General features: G+C 49.9%; 1 protein-coding gene across 1 annotated transcript; it reads left to right on the forward strand.

Moving 5' to 3' along the window:
- Positions 1-207: 207 nt before the first annotated feature.
- On the forward strand, positions 208-19184 carry LOC309967631 (GMP synthase [glutamine-hydrolyzing]-like; the record flags this gene model as incomplete). The annotated part of the gene is given in 6 exon segments (XM_082848405.1): positions 208-280; positions 16970-17385; positions 17387-17443; positions 17449-17654; positions 17941-18204; positions 18206-19184. Coding segments are annotated over 6 exon segments (1641 nt in total). The 3' UTR covers positions 18831-19184.
- Between the last annotated feature and the right edge of the window lie 174 nt (positions 19185-19358).

Genomic DNA, 19358 nt, shown 5'->3' on the forward strand with positions numbered 1-19358 from the left:
ATCTTGCCCTCGCTTCCCCACATTTCCCCATGAACTTTATTCTGTCTCTTTTGGTGAAGTGTAAGAATGTTTATGACTTAGCTCACATCCCATTTGGAATAATATATTTGGAAAAATAATAATAATAATTGAATGAATCTTAGTTCTTCCTTCCCTAGTCCAAGCTTCCTCTCACTATACAACTGTTTTAGGAAGATAATAATGATGATGTTGATGACAGTGATGCTGGAAGAGGCAGAGGGGAAGATGATGCGGAAGAAGCTGACGCCGGTGAGGATAGGTAACGCATTTTATGTTGCTTAGTATGTGCCCGGCCTTATTGTAGCCTCCTGACCTGTACTGACTCATGAAATCTTCATCACAACACACTTCTATCCCCATTTTCAATGAAAGAAACCAAGGCACAGAAAGGCTAAAGTATCTTGCCCGAGGCCATCCAGCTGGAAGGTGGTAAAGCTTGGATTAGAGCCCAGCCGGAGCAGTCTGGTTTTGGAACCCTGCCCTCAGCCAGCACCCAGGACGGTCATCGAAGGACAAGGATGTCCTCTGAGCCATTTGTAGTGTCATCCCTTTAGAGTCAGTGCTCCTGGTTTGCTCCCCTGATCCTCTCTGTTACCAAAGCACCAATGACAAGCCTCAGTTGCAGTCTTGCACAAGTATATGTGTGTGTGTGCGTGTGTGCACACACACGCAGGCACACGATGCTTCTGATCTTAATGCAGATGAGCACATACCACACAGCAGAGCAGCCTCCCGCCACACTTCCCCCCAGTCCCACACCAGGTGTAATTATCACTGCCTTTCAGCAGAGCCATAGGCAGCCTTCAGTGGCATCAACAAAGGGAGAATCTCTGCAAATCAAGCTGCCCTGCTTACAGAGGGAGAGCCACGGCTGCCTGGGGAGGCTGATCAGGGCTGTTATCCTTGGGAGAATTTACCCAGAGGCCCCACCAGAATCTCCATTCACTGACTCGATCCAGGCTCTTCAGATACTTATTTCTACACTTCACAGCCATCCCATAAAGCAGGAGTTACCATTTCCACTCTCCAGTTGAGGAAACTGAGGCTCCGATAAGATGTAGTCAATTAATGGAAGCCTGAGCAGTCTGGTTTGATTTGCCCTGAAAAAGGAATCCCGGTGTTTGTTAAGGAGAGAAACACACTGATTTTGGGGTTTTTTTCCCCCAACAAAATCAAAGGGACTGGGCTCCCAGAGCAGGAGCAAGGGAGGCCTTAGGTTCAACCCAAGTCACAGTGCAGGTGCAAAGGAAGCTCCCTGGCTGTCTTTCCTCTGAGCAGAGCAGGCTCCTCGCCTCCAGGAGCTGCCACTGCAAGTGGGAATAACGGTGAAAATACGCGTTGACCTCAGGCTCCCCAGGAAAGCTACTCCCGTTCTGGGTCCTTCCTTGGGCTTTAGTCCTTCTTACCACTTAATGTCTCAGTAAATTTTGTGGATAAGTGGTCTATGCTTTCTCCAAGAGCAGTAAACACCTTGTAATTTATAAATCATTTCATCAATAATTGTCTGCAGAAGAAATGAAGCAACCAAAGGCTGGGCGGCGAGGATGGAGACGAAAGAAGGACCATCCAGTACAAGGGTGCTGCTTAAAGAAACGGAGACAGGCACCCGGGTGCTTAGAAAGGGCTGTGACTAATTCCTGTTGTCGCGCTTAGAGCAAAGGAGTGATGCTGAACGTCCCAGGCGCCTGGCATTTCTCAGTTATTATTTCTAACCCATGTGGCCAACCCGCACAGCCAGCATCATGGTCCCAGCTCTCACACGTATGGTGGCTAAGGCTCACCTTGGGTGAGTAGTCTGTCCAAGGTCAGGCAGCCTGCAGGTGGCAGAGCCAGGATCCAAGCCTAATTCTGGCTGCCTTCAAACCCATGCAGGCTCCCAAGGCCACCTTGGTCTCCAATGGACGATGGTTTTTAAGAGCACTTGACTGCAATCCCTGGGAAGATATAGATGGGACATCTCCCTGGGCTGGAAATTGTCCCTTCGCCCCTTGGGATCCCTCTGCCCCAGGAGCTGTAGGGCACTGCGCCCGTGGCTTTCTTGCCCTCTGGCCTCTGGGAGGCTCTGCAAGTGGGTAGCTCCAGCAGGACATGGAAGGATGGAGAGTGAAGCTAGAGGTATTTTCCCTCCTGGCTTCCTTCCTGCTGGGTTGCAGCAGCCTGGCTGTCCCTCCATAAAAGGCTGTGGCTCCTCTCAAGGTGGCCTTTTCTATAGGACTCCGCTGTTGGGTTCTGGAAAGCACTCCCTCCCTACGTTCCTTCTGCCTCAGGGGTGGTAGCAGCCCTACTGCTGCCAGCCCCTGGTCCTGCATCCATGCTTTCCCTATTCTCCACCTTTGTAAACAGTCCGTGAAGCCCGGTGCCAATTATTCTCATTGAAGTGTGTCTTCTGTTTCCTCTTGGGACATGGACTGGCACAGCGACCCAGTACGCATGCGTACACACACACACACACACACACACACACACACACACACACACACACACACACACACACACACCTGAAACAAAAGTTTCAAGGAAACTTCCTATTCTGCCATGCCCTACCCTGCCTCACCAAATAATTAAAATTTTTTCATGGCCCGCATTTTGGAAAAGTCCATTTTAGACTACACCCATGGTAGCATCCACAGTGATCATCTAGCCCAATCCTGCTTTTTTGAAAACTGAGGTTAGGAAAAAGAAGTAACTTGTTTACAGGGATGTATTGTACAACACGGGGAATAGAGCCAATATTTTATAATAACTATAAATGGAGTATAAACTTTAAAAATTGTAAATCGCTATATTGTACACCTGTAACATATAATATTGTACAGCAACTATACTTCAAAAAAAAAAAGTAATTGATCAAGGAAACTTGCTCCAGGCAGAGTCCGGACTACAATTCGGATGAAGTGACTGCCGATCCTGCTTGCAGCACCTAGACCAAGTCCTGCTGCCTTTGCTGTGGGGACCCTTGACCCTCCCATGCCTTTCTCTCCCAAAGAACTGGCTGGAGTATGGTTATCTCCTTACTAACCAGCTTTCACTTCTCGTTCCTAGTCTTTTCCAAGGCCGCCACTTACTGTCCCACTCACGAATGGCGTCACCACGGTTGATGGGAGCCTCGCTCGTCGGGGCTGGAAGGAGACCAAGCAGTCACTCAGCCCACCCCTCTCATCTCACAGGTGAGGAAGCGGGTCACCCGAAACAGGACCCGCCACTAAATCAGCACAGGCCTGATTCACAGCACAGTGGCCGGGATGCAACGTTAGAGAGAGAAAGGAGCGTGGCCTGCAGCATGGGCAGTCAGGGAGCACCTCGGGAGGCAGGGGGTGCCCCGCCATGGCTCGCCGCAGCTCCCCACACCCTCCAAAGGCAGCAGAATCACGAGGAATTCACAGTGGAGGGAAGGGGAGCCTGAGGTTTCACCCTGATCATAAGCGTCTGGGTTTCCTCCTGAGAAAACCTCCTGGTTTTCCTCCCATAAGGGGGAGATGACTCATGATCTTGAAACTGAGCATGACCCTGTGGGGCTCCTGGGCCTGGAAATCTTTCAAACAGTTGCTAATCAGGGAAGGGAGAGGATGCAGAGACAAGGGAGGAGCAGGCAAGAAACAACAGGGCAGCCTTGAAGCAGGGTCCTAGTGCCGCCTCAAGCGATACACATAAAAATATCTTGAGCTCTTTACAGATCTAAAACCCCCAACAAATGGAAGACGTCAGCATTCATTCCAGAGAAGATCACAGTTTGATAACCTTGCAAAGCTCATCAGGAGACCACCTGAGACCAGACTAAAGGACTGCAGCAACCCCCCTCCCACTCTGACCCTTACCAGCAACTCCGCCCTTGAACCCTTGCTATAAAACTCCTCACCAAATTCCCCCAGGTTGGGATGCACAGTTTTTCAGGGCACGAGTCCGCTGTGTCCCCCTTTGCCTGGCAAAGCAATAAAGCTATCCTTTGCTACTTCACCCAGAACTCCATCTCTGAGGTTCAATTCGGCACTTGTGCACAGAGGCTGAGTTTCGGGCATCATTCTCAGTGGTTAAATCTCCTCTCCCAGTCCCTGTGGCCATGGCCTCCAAAGTGGGGAGCACAGAGGGTTAGAAAGCAGAATTGAGGGGGGTAGGGAGGAAATATTACAATTCCTATTTGTATTTATTTTTACCTTTAAAACATGTTTTCCTTCTATTACTTAATGTCGTAGCTTTCAGTATTACATGTATAAAACTTACAAATTAATACCCTTATTTTGGGGGTGAGAGGTAAAATGTGTTCATTCTTGGGATACAAATCTGCAAAGGCTCTGCTCTGGGGAACCGGGGACTCTCAGAGTGGGGGCTGCATCAGAATCACCCAGGGAGCTCGGTTCAGGACCCAGGCCAAACCCACTGCAGCAGGTTCCCTGCAGGGCCAGCAATCTGCATGTTAAGCAAGCTCCCCAGGGAAATCCATGGCCACTAGCCTTTGCAGGTGGTCACTCTGGACTTTGCCTCTGTAGCAGTTGGGAAGAATCCACTTAGTCCACAGCCATCCCTCTGTCCCCATCCCCAGAGCTGCGTCTCACAGAGAAATAGGTCCTGGCAGCCCTGTCTTCCACGTGCTGCATACAGGGTGCTTGGCCAAGGGGTAGCACGGGGCTGAAGCCCTTGGGATGTGCACCCTGACACGGGAGCTACCTCTACCTCGAAGAAGGGGCACCTCTTTTCTAGTTTACCCAGAGCTGCCCTGAGGGCTGGCGGTGGCTCTGGGCTGCTCTCCATCTGCCTGCTGGGGGAGCCTGACCTTTCACTAGGACCAGACTGGGATCACCACAGCAAGGACAGTCCCTGTGAGGGCAAGAGGGGAAATGTGACTCAGACACGCCAAGACCGGCCTAGGGTTAGGGAAACACCCCCAAGTCTGGCCCAGGGTTTAGAAAGAACTTCCTGATGTGAGCCTGTTAAAATGGAAAGTCACGGAAGACCCGCCTCAGGAAAAGGAGGAGAGGGAAAAAGATGGGATAGAGAAAAAGCAGATGAGAGAGAATAAGACAGGCAGAGACTGAAAGAGGAGAATAAACAATTACCCTTGAGGGGTGGGCACAGTGAGGAGTGGGCAGTCGTCACCGTAGCACATCTGCCCAACAGGCAGAGCTGGGGAGAGGGTAGGTGGTGGGTTATGGCTCATTTTAGGAAAAAAATTATGCCCCCTGCTAAGGCAGGAGATAGACGGGCTCCAGGCTAGATATTTACAACTGGCTTCCTGTTCACACTTCCTGGGGTGAGAAGAAGTTGGGCTTCAGGCCAGACATTCATTACCAGCCCCCTGTTTACATTTCTGAAACAAGAGACAAACGGGCTCCAGGACTACATATTTATGACCTGACTCCTGTCTATATCTCGAGATGTGCACCTCGATATAAAACCTAGCAACAGAAATAAGGTAAATAACCAGACGTTGGACATTTTTATGGCAGGGACGGAGTAGGACTAAACCCTGTTAAAAGATCAAGAGGTCATACATATCCCATCCTTGGGGCAAGGGAAGTATTGCACATGCGCAGAAAGGCTCCTTGGGGGTCAAAAAGGAGGTGGAACCACCCCATAATAATGTGATGCTAAGGCCATCCCATAGGCCTCTGGACTGAAATCCATCTTGGAAAAAAGTTGCACACATATGTGGGGGAGGCTCCTAAGGCAGGTCAGCTGTGGAAAAAGAAACCAGATAATTGGCCACAGGTACACAAAGACCCGGAAGAACCGCCCTGCATAAATGATTTAACTGCCTCTTTACTGCACTCCTCCTCATTAGGGAGAATGGCCACACCCTTTCTCTCGGGGTGGGAATCTCTGCCTCGCTTCTATCTTAACTAAACAAATGGTTTCTCTGTGTGCTCTCCCACGTGTTGTGCTATGTCTCTAAAAATAAACTTTGTACCTGTTTTTACAGTTTTGCCTCCATGAGAAGTGCATTTTTTACTGGGGGCAAGAGCCAGGGGGTGTGGCGGCTAGGATTTCCGGTTTTCATCCAGGTTACATAGGCTCAATTCCTGGGCAGGGAATTAAGATCTCGCTTCACACCACCACTCACTGCTGCCTCTCCGAGATCACCGCAACCCTCCAGTCTGTATATTCCTTCACACTGGCCCAAAGTGGCTGGAGTAGGAGAGGAAGACCAGGGATGCTCAGCGTTTCTGGGACTTTCCCTGGTGAAGGTGAGGAAAAGCATTTTGCACTGTCAGTGTTTTTCCATTGGCCACTGGAGCCTGTTTACATTCGTGTTTTAGCATCTGAGCCTTAAATCAGCAAATGACCTGTTGGGCTGTTTTAACCAGGATGCCTGCTGATCATGACATTTCCACTGCTGATATGCACAGGTGGGATTCTACAGGGTGACTGCTATTATCACATCATCAGGAGTTTATCTGGGGAGCGTTTGGGTTTTGCTGATTTAATAACCAAGCCCTGGTGTCTGTGCCCTCAGGGAAATGTTTAGTCTGATGAAGGGAACAGGTGAGTCCAGCATCTTCTCCCATAGGTCAGGCCAGAGCTTATTTAAGAGAAAGTAAAAGGTGCAAGGGGAACATTTGCTTGTTTAATTGGCCATAGACTTTCCTGGCAATAATTTGCGCAAGATAAGGGACCTCTTCAAGGTCATGCATCTTGGCTGGCTGGGTAAGGAAAAGGACTTGGGAAATTCCTGGTGCTTGGTTTTTTTAATGAGTTTGTTGATTTCTCTCAGACTCATCCATCAGCTGATGAATGTCTATTGTTTAACTGATGGTTCCTGCCCAGCTGGCCTGGCTCTCTGCCTGGACATGCTGTGTCTGGATAAAGGCAAAGATGGAGGACTTGCCCTGGGGTCTGGAGTGCCAAAGCCCTTGTATCCAGACCCCCAGGCATAAACCCTGCCCCAAGGTCAATAAGCCACTGAGCCTCGTGGCAGAGAGGTAGCTTGGAGAGAGAACAGGCCACCTCTGCACGAAGTGGGATGGACAACAGTGCCTGTGTCCCAGCTTGCACAGGTCCAACACCCTATTCCCGGCCCAGTGATCTGCTGGAGCAGAACCTGTGATTCCTTGCATTTAGTCCTGGGGTTTAGCACATGGCTTGACACTCAGCAAATGCTAAGTGCTGGAATAGATGAATGAATGAATGTAGCGACTTGCCCAAGGACACACAGCTGGTGGTGGCATGGCCAGGATACACAAGACTAATGCTGTGCTCCTTATACCCCCCCACCACTGTCTACCAAGGGGTTACGTACACAGGTGTCTGGCCCCAGACCCCTGGAGTCTGAGTCCTGGTCTATTTCCTAGCTGAGAGGTGGCTGTGGAGGCATGCCTCTCAGATCCCTCTTCAAGGAGGAATTTCCTGTTCAGTGATAGGAGGGCAGTTACCTGAGAGCCTCCGGTTATAGCACCTTCAGGGGCCACCTCAGTTCTGGAGCTCAGGCCAGTTCCTCCCAGTCAGGGCCAGCCAGTGACCCAGCATGGCAGGTGCTGGGGCTTGGCCATTTCTGCCCGGAGCCGGACTCGTCTAATGGCCAGTCTGCTGGGGAGCTCCCCATTGGGCGGCCTGAGATGCTGCCGTTGTGCGTGACCTGGTGAATGGTGGTCTGAGGCGTTCCTGCCCCTTTCCCTCCCCCAGCTTGCAGGTCTGCATTACGGTCTGAAGGTTCTCTCTGCCCAAGGACCATAGTTTGCTATGTAATAAATATGATGACACTGCCCAGGGATAACTGATTCCATCACCTGGACCACAGTGATTGCTGGGGGAGGGAAGTAGAGGGAATACATAACCCAGTTTGGGCCAATGAGTTATGAGATGTATGGGGGGGGGCTTCTCCAAAGCTCCTTCTTCTTTTATCAGAACCTCTCAGAGAGAAGCTGTTTATCTCCAGATGGTTCTGTAGCCACCAATGTGGTGGGATTGGGGGGAGGGTGATCAGAAGAGAAAACTGACCCAGGAGTAGAGTGGAGCCCAGGGAATCACAACAAAATGGGGCCAGAGTCCTGCTAACAAGGAGAACCCCTGGATCAAACCATGCCTGAAGCCAGAGACTTTTCAATAATCTGAACTTTTCAATAATTCATTCAGTTATATCACCTGAGACCAAGCTAAGTGTTCTAACTATCATTTACAATGAAAATAATCCTGATTCAATTAGGGAACAAGAAAAGAAAAGAGGGATCACCCACCCACCACCCCAGGTCACAAAGAAATGAATCTCTGATGGTAAAATTTCAAGCACATGAATGGCAAGGAAATCTCAGGAAGAGGTTTGGGGACAGAGGATTCAGCAGATGTTCCCCAACCCAGATTTCATAGGCAGTGGATGCTCCAGGATCCACCTGTGGCCTGAGAGCTGGATAGACAGAGGCCAGGGTTACAGTGGTGGTATTCCCACCAAGTGGGAAACAAACCAACTTCCTGGGGCAAGAAGAGAGGAGAGCCAGTCCATGTGCCCACACAAACATACACACCCAAAATGAGAGGAGCGGGCTTCCCTGGTGGCACAGTGGTTGAGAGTCTGCCTGCCGATGCAGGGGACACGGGTTCGTGCCCCGGTCCGGGAAGATCCCACATGCCGCGGAGCGGCTGGGCCCGTGAGCCATGGCCGCTGAGCCTGCGCGTCCGGAGCCTGTGCTCCGCAACGGGAGAGGCCACAGCAGTGAGAGGCCTGCGTACCGCAAAAAAAAAAAAAAAAAAATCACCTTTCAAGCCAGGGCTGGGTGAGGGGGTCCTTCCTCAGGCTGGGAAAGGGGATCACAGGCCACACCTGGTGGCTTTTGAGGGACACACCAGTCTAGTGCTTTCAGCTGGCCTGACCCTGAACGTGGTTCAAATTCTGGCGTGGGCTCTGCGCCGTGAAGTGATGGTCGAGGTGAGGATGTGGCTGTGGTCCTAGCTCTGCCCTGATGCATCAGGTGAGCCTGGACTAGTCACCTTACCTGGGACTCAACCCTTCTTCTGTTAATGAGGGGTAGTTCTGGAATCAGTGTTTCTCAAAACAGGGGTCTGTTGGCACTTGGGGTGGCCAGTTCTTCCTGTGTAGGACTAGTCCACACATTGCCCCAGGGGGCACATTCACTAGGAATCCCCACTGTCCCCCAACCCCGCAAGATGGCCCCAGCCACTGTGACAACCCAAAACCACACACTCATATCTCAACACATCCCCTAGGGAGACAGTGCCAGCCCTGGCTGTGGACCACTCTCCGGTAGCTTTCCTGAACAGCTGGGTGGCCTCCCTGTACCTCAGTGTCCGCATTTCAGAAATGGGGATGATAACGTGCCTGCCTCGTTGGGCTATGAAGCTTAAATGAGATACTGCTTATAAAAATGAAGAATGGTGTCTGGCACACGAACAATAAGCATTACCCACAGTAATCAATAATTAATCAAGCATTACCCTCCCAAGTATCTGTTATCCAATTTCAATCCTACCTAGTACATGCCATTATTCCCATTATATATCTGGGGAAACGGAGGACCTGAGAGGTGAAATCACTCGACAGATTTCAACAATGGCTCAGTGTGACTTCCCAGCCTGGCCTCTTCACGGCCCATTTGCGGGGACATGACAAGGCCAGGCACTTACTGGCCTCTGTTATAGGATGTCTGTACTGGGGGGCTGGAGAAAGTCGGGACAGGGCCTGGGGCTGATTACCGTCAGTTCCAGAAGACGGACTGGAGGTGAAGGCCTTCCTGAATCTGCCCAGCTACATGTTTCTCTGGCACCCTGTCTGTAAATCCAAAATTCAGGTCAAGGAGGTTTTCTCCTTGCTTGCTTCAGATGGCTCTAAGGAACAGGACACGAGGGGCTGAGCTCAGGGGACCAGGTCTGCAATAGCAAGGAGGCTGGGGGCAGGGAGTCCAGAGTGTGGCTGGAGAGGCGGGCGGCCGGGGGCGGCTGCAGGAAGGGCATCGCGCTGGCAGGACACTTCCTCCGTGATATCCTGGGGCAGCAGAGGAAGGCGGGCAGGGGACAGAGCCCAGAGCCCATACCACGGAGAAGCCACAGAAGGCTCCGGGAGACCCCACGGGATGGCAGTCAGGCCCTCGCTATGCCCAGACACCCTGACCTTTCCTTTCCTCCCACTTCAGGGCCTTTGCCCTGTGGTTGGTTCTGCCTGGAATGCTTTTCACCCAGACTTTCCCACGCCTGTCTCCTCCTTATTGCTGGATCTCACAGCTCAGAAAGGCCTTCCCAAAACACCCCGGGGTGAACCAGTCACACAACGCTGCTTCTTAGCGCTTAGCAATGGCAAGAATTGTTTGCTGTTTATCAGTATAATGTTCAGAGAGCCTAGAACAGTGTCTGGCACGAAATAGGTCCTCGGTCAATATCAAATGAATGAATGAAGGACGGAGACACACTTTCCGATGGCAGGGAAACTTCGGTCTGAGGGGAGACGCGGCCCCGCCCTCGGGGAGCCCCGGCCTGAGGGGAGACGCAGTTGTTTTCCTTGCGGCAATAGTTATCAGCAGGTACTAACCAAATACATAATCCTTGCAGGCAGTGTGGCTGAGGAGTCTCAGGCTTACAAGACTGTCGGAAGACTTCCCGTAGGAAGCTGCCTCTGACAACTGGAGGCCCCACATCTTAGACCCGTCAAAGGGGTCTCTCCCTAGTGGACCAACACTGTGCTTTTAAATCAGAGCCAATCAAAGTGGTCATGCTCATATGTGGCTGCTGAGTGTGATTCGTGACAAACCCCAGAGATCTCTCACCACAGGTCCAGACACAGCTATGTGACCACTCCTTTTTGCAGTATAAACACTTGTCTGCCTCTTGATTGGAGAAAATGTGGTCACAGGCCACCCTCTGCTTGGAACTTCTCCCCGCTTCTCTGATCTCATGTCCTATCTATATCCCCATTTATAGACTCCAGGACCGTGGAATGGGACGCGGACTCACATTGCAGTCTGCCAGTGGCACCTACCTGGAGTTGTGCAGTGCACAACCTGTACAGCTGTGCTTAGCAGCCCTGATAAACTCCCAGAGTCTCAGGGCTGAAAGGGACATCAGAAAGCCTAAAGCACAGTCACTCAACCTTAAAATGAAGAGCCTGCGGCTGCTGGTGGAGACAAGGCTTTTCCAAGGCCATGCAGTGACGCCTCAGTGAAATGGCTGGGCTGTGGACCCACAGCTCTTGGCTCTCAGAATGGCACCATGAGGTGTCCTCTGCCGTCCTCCCTCCCCTCCTCTAGGGCTCTCAAAACGCCCCCTTCCTTCCCCTTCAGCACACCCTGTGCGCCCACCCTGGTTCTGTGCTCTCATTCAGAGTCAGTACATGCCATGCTTTGGGGTCTTCCTAGGTAAATCACATCACCAAGCTGTGGCACCCACCACTGGTCCGCTCAGAGTGGGGGGCCCCCACCAGAGTGGGTCCGCATCTGTACAAGGGCTAGTAATGGGGTGAAGGGAATGACGAGGAGGTGGGGAGGACCCCCATGTTTCCTGGCAGAGTAAAAACACAGAGTCAGACACACTTGGGTAGGAGTTGCTCTGCCCCCCACTCTACCCCGCCAGGGGTGTGACCTTGGATGGTCCGGTCCACTCAGCCCTTCTGGGCTCCAGATGTCTCAACTATAAAGGGCGGTAAAAATAACCCTCATTTCTCCCCCCACCCCTCACCCCAGCCTAGTAAGGATTACATAAGGTAATTGATGTGAGGGACCGAGCTGGGCTCAAGCCACAGCTGCACCTGCCCCTCGGAAACAAGCCCTCCTCCTGGAAGCCTTTCTCAGCCTCTGTTCTGCATGTGCGTTATGGCTCTTCCCCGTGGAAGCCGTTTAAAGGCAGGAACTGCTACTGGGAAGAGAAAAAATCTTTGGCACAGCCCAGCCATTACCAGAGATGTTTAACCAGCCCGCATTCAAGGCAGAAGGACGTGCATGAAAGCGTTTTATCTTCCTCCCACAAAGGGAGAGCAGAGCCCTGTGCCAAGCTGAAATGAAGGCTCGATTTTTTAAAATAGACATTTAGGATTCACTGATGCTTTGCTAACCCCCAGTCAAATCACGACATCAAGGAAAGAAAAACTCCATTTTCTGCTAAGATGTTGAAATGGCCCTTTCCAATTAAGCGGTGGGCTCTGGGAGGGGGAGCCCAGGCAGGCGGCCCACAGCCGTGTCTGCTCATCTGTGTGTTTCTGGGTCTGTGAGCACCTCGGAGCTGAGCCCACGTGTCCTGGGTGAGGGGGTTGGCCTCCAAGCCATCCTGCCCTCTGGGTCTCCCACCAGGCTGGGTCCCTGGTTGTCCCTGGGAGGGATGTGAGACCTGTTAGTCAGCAGTCACTTACATGTTTTGCATATATCAGTAGGTCTGATCATCTACTTCAAATTAGCAAAGACCAGGACTCTCACAAGACTGCCCACGAAACACGACTACGTGCTAATAACACCATCCATCTGAAGCCCACCGTTCCCCAGCTCCCCATGGCTGTCTGTCAAGAGAGCACAGACTCATCTATTAAGACTCAGCGCAAGGGCGGTAATTAAAGCAACAACGACAAACACTTGTATGTCCCTTTCGCTGTCAGTCACCGCTCTAGCTGCTTCCGCATATTAACTCATTTCATCTTCGGGTAACTGCGATGCTTCAAGAATGGCCACAAATCCTTCCCGCTCTTCCCACTGGAGAGTTTGAGTCTCAGTCTTCTCACTTTGAACCTGGGCAGGCCCGGGGTCCACTTGATGAGTACAATGTGGTGGAAGCGATATCGTGCCAGTTTCTAGAGCAGACCTGAAGACACTAGCAGCTTCCACCTCCATCTCTTGCTGCGCTCTCTTTGGCAGCCCTGGGCCTCCACGGAAAGAGTCTGACTAGTCCAAGACTGCCATGCTGGAGGGACCACTTTCACGTGCTTTAGTGGACAGTCCCAGCTGGACCCAGCCTTTCAGCCATCCTGGCCGAGGTGCCAGACACGTGAGTGAAGCCATCTGAGACCTTCCAGCTGAAGTACCATTGAGTGACCTCAGCTGATGCCACGTGGGGCAAAAGCACCAAGCAGCCAACTGCCCGAGTAACTGACCACAAAACCATGAGGTATAATAAAATGGCACGAGTACTTTGTTAGGCAGCAGTAGGTAACCAGGACAACCTGAGGCAGGTCCAACGGAATACCGTTTGACAGCTGAGAAAACTGAGACACAGAGACGTCAAGTAATTTGCCCATGGTCACACAGCTAATAAGTGATGAAGCCAGGATTCCAAACCCCGACAGCCTGGTCCCAAAGTCCATGCTCCCTCTTCTCTGAACCCTAAATTGACTACTATTTCACTGTCCTAACGTCTCTTGAACTTACCCATTGGTAAATCTTCTCCCTTACTGGATGCAAAGGCTACTGAAAGGCAGATCCCAATTCTTAGTCAATGCATAGCCCTGTCCTGGGACAGAGGAAGAGTGCTCAGTGTTTGCTGAGAGTGGAGGGGGGTGGGGGGTGGATAGATCGATGGACTGATGGATGAACCAATGAATGGGCTTGGATAGGAGACAGCTGGGAGAACGTGGAGGGGCTAGAACTGTTTGGGGTGCGGGCTTATTAGAGGTGCCGTGTGAGGATTAGCATGAGGGAAGCAGAGGAACACCACACACCAGGCAGAGGGGTGCAAAGACTCCCTTGACTGACTGTGTGGTTCCCCACCCTCTCCTCTCCAGGGCCTCACGAAGAGTCACTCTTTGAGGCTAAAGATTAATTCTGAAAAAACACTTCTATTTTAGTGTTATATGTTGCTTCCATTCTTTTTTCTCCCCCAGCACAATTTTAACAAGGACCCAAAGCTTCCACTAATAGATATGTCACGTACCTGAAATGTCTAGTCACCAGCTGAACACTAATTTTCCCTGTGAATGTCCTGGTAGCCCAGGCAAAAGGCAAAATACATTGTAGTTAAGAGCTCTCATTTGGGGGAGATTTGCTGACCTCTTAGATCCAGAACCAATAACTACCTTGCAGAAGGCTCACCTCTGACCCTCAGGCAGGGAGTCCCTCCACACTCAGCCTCTGGATGCATGCACCCCATGTGTTCACCACCAGTCCACCCTGGACGCAGTGGTGCTTATTCCTAACTCCTCCTCTGCTGTGCTCAAAAGGGCGCGGGCTTGAGTTCATTCGTCTCTCAACCATGAATCCTCAGTTCTGCAGATGCCGTGCTTATTGCCAGAACAGTCAGTGACCGCAAGGTCTTCCAAACCTCTGGAAACTTCTGGAGAAACAAGAGTCCCTGGGCTCCTCCCACCAGCACTCTTCTCTTTAAGATTCCAGGCAAACAAGGATTTCTATTACCTTGTCCAAGAGTATTTTTCTGGGAAGAATGGTTATGCTGAACCTCAATGGAAATTTCCACTGGGGCTTCTCTGTTTTCTGGAACTCATTACACAGAGCAGCGTTAAATTTACAGGATGCAATCCCTTAGATGTGGACGCTTAGGTTATATAGTTCACCGGAGCAGATAAAAAGAGGCCAACAGACTCATCTGGAGACATGAAATTTCTCCTGCAAAGAGGGTGGTCTCTGCTGAGAGTTCAGAAAGAGAAGCCTGTCCTTCCAGGAGGGACTGATTACATAGATGGCTCTTACAAAGGATGCTGGATAACGTAACAGTTGACCCAGAGATGTTCATTGTCTCATTAACCTCCTGAGAGTGACCAGGACAGCAAATTCTGAGCTACTCAGAGAGAGCGTCGAGAACAGCCAGGCACAGCAGTCGCCCCTCCTGCCCTGCCCTCACCAGCCTCAAGGCTGGTAATGAACAGACTTGAGGAAAATGCTTTGCTTTGGGAGGTAATGGCTTTGCTCAAGGCAGGTAATGAACAGACTTGAGGAAAATGCTTAATCCCAAGCCAGATGCCACATTCACTCTACCAGGTCTCCTCCCTGCTTTGCTCAAGGCAGGTAATGAACAGACTTGAGGAAAATGCTTAATCCCAAGCCAGATACCACATTCACTCTACCAGGTCTCCTCCCTGCCACCTCCCACCCCAGCATGCACACGCACACACAATTTCCCCAGTCTCTGTGTTATGGAACTAATCTACTTTACTACCACCTTGAGGAACATGTGAATCACTGAGCAAAGACAGAGAGAAAGCTGAAGATAAGTTATTTTTGGAAGGTTGTCATTTTGAAGCCCCAAAGGCAGGCTTCTCCAGGGTGGGTGAGGCCGCAGAAGTGACAGGCAGCTGGGGCCGTTCCCTCTTCCCCGAACAGCCCTTTCTCCCCCACACTCTGGACCTCTGCACTGTCTGTTGCCTCCACCTGGGATGCCCTCTTCTGATCGCCATCTTTTCCTGGCAAAATGCCATCTGTCTCTCTCGAGGCCCAGATATTCCTGATCTCCCCACCCCAGCATAAGCTCCCCGAGCTTAGGGCCCTTACCTCTCATGTCATAGAGTTGCTTCATGGCAAACAGTGTAGACTCTGGAGCCATTGGCCTGGGCTCAACTTAAGACTGCTACTTACTAGCTGTGTAATAGGGAAGAACAAATCTAACTCCATATTGGATCTGTTTCTTTTACTTTCACCTTTGCATTCCATTGCTTTTGCTACAAGATAAGAATGTTGCAACTTGTAGCTTGAAATATACAGGATAGCCCATTCTCAAGGCTCTGACCTTTAAAGGTATAACACTGTTCCATTCATATAGAGATACAAAGTTGCGGAACAGACAATAACATTTGTTTTGTTCGAGGTTTATAGGAACATCCTGACTGGACCTACAGGGACAGCTGCAAGGACAAAGGATTCTGACACCAAGAGGGCTGCAGCGATCAATAACACCCCCTCCTCTTTTACTATAAGAGAAGCCTGAATTCTAACGAGGGTAAGATGGTTCTCTGCGAAGCTAGTCCACCATCTTCTCCATTTGCTGGCTTTCTGAATAAAATCACTATTCCTTGTCCCAGCAACTCGTTTCTCAGTTGATTGCCCTGTCATGCGGCGAGCAGTGCAAGTTTGGACTTGGTAACGGCTGTGCAACTTTGCACAAGTTACTGAATCTCTCCGTGCTTCAGATGCCCCTTCCATGAGAGGAGGAAGATAACCATGTCTACCTGATTAGGGTTGTTGAGAGAATTTTAAAAGCAATGACTGTAAATTGCTGTCATTATCATTATCCCTAGGGACTGCGTGCTCAAGGCTGGGCACTCAAAGGAGCTTGGAATGCCTCCTGAACTGCAGTGTGGGAATAAGGAATTGGCTGCAGTCCGCTAGGGAAGTGGGGATTGAGAGACAATAATGCAGTCGGGGCAGCTCCAGGAGTACTATGGGGGCCCAGGGACGGGGTGGGGCTGGAGGTCCTGCCCAGCACACCCTGACTGCCTCTACCACACCCTGAGATTTTCCTCAGCACCACCCCCATCTCCTCCTCCAGACTCGGGGACCATCTGAGAGCAGACTGGAAAGGGAGCTCCTGCCTCAGCTCTGCCCTGCAGGGAGCCGCAGCGTTGGGAGGTTGGAAAATGTTCACTATCCGCTCTTTGGAGGAGGAAGGTGCAACTGTGATTCACAGTGTCTGCCAACTGCCAAGGTGTAAATACTCCCAGCATGGCGGGTTTCAAGCTCCTGACACGACGTCACTGAATACGGAGTTGAGAATGGATGGGCAGTTCCCTCTATTGCATGGCAATATCACTATATGCCTACAATAGATGTAGATAACCTGAAGCGCATGGATCAGAGTAAAATACACAGAATGTAGCTAAATAATTACAAAGTAATAGGTTGCGAACATATATTATATTTCTTTTTGATATAATAATTTAATATAATTTTAAATCATGGTTGTGTCGAAAAAGTAGCTGTCAGGATGCCTAAAACGGTTGGTTGTTTGGCCTGAGGTGACCCAGCACTGGAGCCTACCCAGCTCTTTGGTGGGGCTAATGGCAGACTCAAGCCAAGGAGTACTTCCCACAACTTCTGCTGCCCGTGTCCTCGTCCCCACAGTGAGCCACAGCCACCCCCCGCCTCTGCAGGAGACCCTCCAACACTAACAGGTAGAGCAAATGGATCTAGAAAATTATATGGAGTCCAGTTCCACCCTGAAGTTGGCCTTACAGAAAATGGGAAAGTAATACTGAAGAATTTCCTCTTCGACATAGCTGGGTGCAGTGGGACCTTCACTGTGCAGAACAGAGAACTTGAGTGCACTCAAGAGGTCACAGAGAGAGTCGGCACATCAAAAGTTTTGGTTTTGCTCAGTGGTGGAGTGGACTCAACAGTTTGTACAGCTTTGTTGAATCGTGCTTTAAACCAAGGTCAAGTCATTGCTGTGCACATTGATAATGGCTTTATGAGAAAACGAGAATGTCGGTCTGTTGAAGAGGCCCTCAAAAAGCTTGGAATTCACGTCAAAGTGATAAATGCCGCTCATTCTTTCTACAATGGAACAAACAGCTCTACCAATATCAGATGAAGACAGATCTCCACGAAAGAGAATTAGCAAGACCTTAAAATGACTACGAGTCCTGAGGAGAAAGGAAAAATCGTTGGGGATACTTTTGTCAAGATTGCCAATGAAGTAATTGGAGAAATGAACCTGAAACCAGAGGAGGTTTTCCTTGCCCAAGGTACTTTATGGCCTGATCTAATTGAAAGTGCATCCCTTGTTGCAAGTGGCAAAGCTGAACTCATCAAAACCCATTATATACACTACCAAACGTAAGGTAGATAGCTAGTGGGAAGCAGCCGCATAGCACAGGGAGATCAGCTCGGTGCTTTGTGACCGCCTGGAGGGGTGGGATAGGGAGGGTGGGAGGGAGGGAGACGCAAGAGGGAAGAGATATGGGAACATATGTATAACTGATTCACTTTGTTATAAAGCAGAAACTCACACACCATTGTAAAGCAATTACACCCCAATAAAGATGTTTAAAAAATAAAAATAAAATAAAATGTTTTAAGTCACAAAAAAAAATAAAAATAAAAATAAACATTATAACGACACAGAGCTTATCAGAAAGTTGAGAGAGGAGGGAAAAGTCATAGAACCTCTGAAAGATTTTCATAAAGACGAAGTAAGGATCTTAGGCAGAGAATTTGGACTTCCGGAAGAGTTCGTTTCCAGGCATCCATTCCCAGGTCCGAGCCTGGCAATCAGAGTAATATGTGCTGAGGAACCTTATATTTGTAAGGATTTTCCTGAAACCAACAATATTTTGAAAATAGTAGCTGATTTTTCTGCAAGCGTTATAAAGCCACATACACTATTACAGAGTCAAAGCCTGCACAACTGAAGAGGCTCAGGAGAAGCTGGTGCAAATTACAAGTCTGCATTCACCGAATGCCTTCCCGCTACCAGTTAAAACTGTGGGTGTGCAGGGTGACTGTCGTTCTTCCAGTTATGTGTGTGGAATCTCCAGTAAGGATGAGCCTGACTGGGAATCTCCAGTTTTCCTGGCTAGACTTATACCTCGCCTGTGTCACAACATTAACAGAGTTGTCTATATATTTGGCCCACCAGTTAAAGAACCTCCTACAGATGTTACCCCCACTTTCTTGACAACAGGGGTGCTCAGTACTTTACGCCAAGCTGATTTCGAGGCCCATAACGTTCTCAGGGAGTCTGGGTATGCTGGGAAAATCAGCCAGATGCCGGTGATTTTGACACCTTTACGTTTTGATTGGGACCCACTTCAGAAGCATCCTTCATGCCAGAGAGCCATGGTTATTGGAACCTTTATTACTAGTGATCTCATGACTGGTATACCTGCAACCCTTGGCAATGAGATCCCTGTAGAGGTGGTGTTAAAGACGGTCACTGAGATTAAGAAGATTCCTGGTATTTCTCAAATTATGTATGACTTAACATCAAAGCTCCCAGCAACTACTGAGTGAGAGTAATAAACTCTTGTTCTGCTCAAAAACAAACAAACAAAAATGCCTGAAACTTCAGCAATTGGTTCTCCCCTCATTAGTAACCCTGATACTCTTTGTAGCACATACCTACCTCAGGACCTTTGCACCTACAGTCTCCCCCACATGGTATGCTCTTTCCCCAGATAACCCTGTGATTCCTTCCCCACCTCCTTTAGCTCTAGCTCCAGCAGCACTTTGTCACTTATTAAAAGACCTTCTCTGGCCATTCTATATAATAGCAGCACCCTTTCCCTCAGTCCTTCCTAACCCCCAGCTCTGATGTATTTTCCTCCAGAGCCCTTGACACCATGGACACTCTATTTGTTCATTCATCATCCATCCTCCCCCACTGAAATCCCCACAAGGACAGGGATTTCTGTCCATTGTGTTAACTGACCCCCAGTTAAATTATGTCTGATAGCAGGTACTAAATATAGATCCACAGAATAAGTATCTACAGCTGTCCAGAGTCTACAAGGTGCAGCCACAATTATCTCATCGGCTCTT

This window comes from Leucopleurus acutus, assembly GCF_964270905.1.
Source record: "Leucopleurus acutus genome assembly, chromosome: 10".
Taxonomy (NCBI): Eukaryota; Metazoa; Chordata; class Mammalia; order Artiodactyla; family Delphinidae; genus Leucopleurus; species Leucopleurus acutus.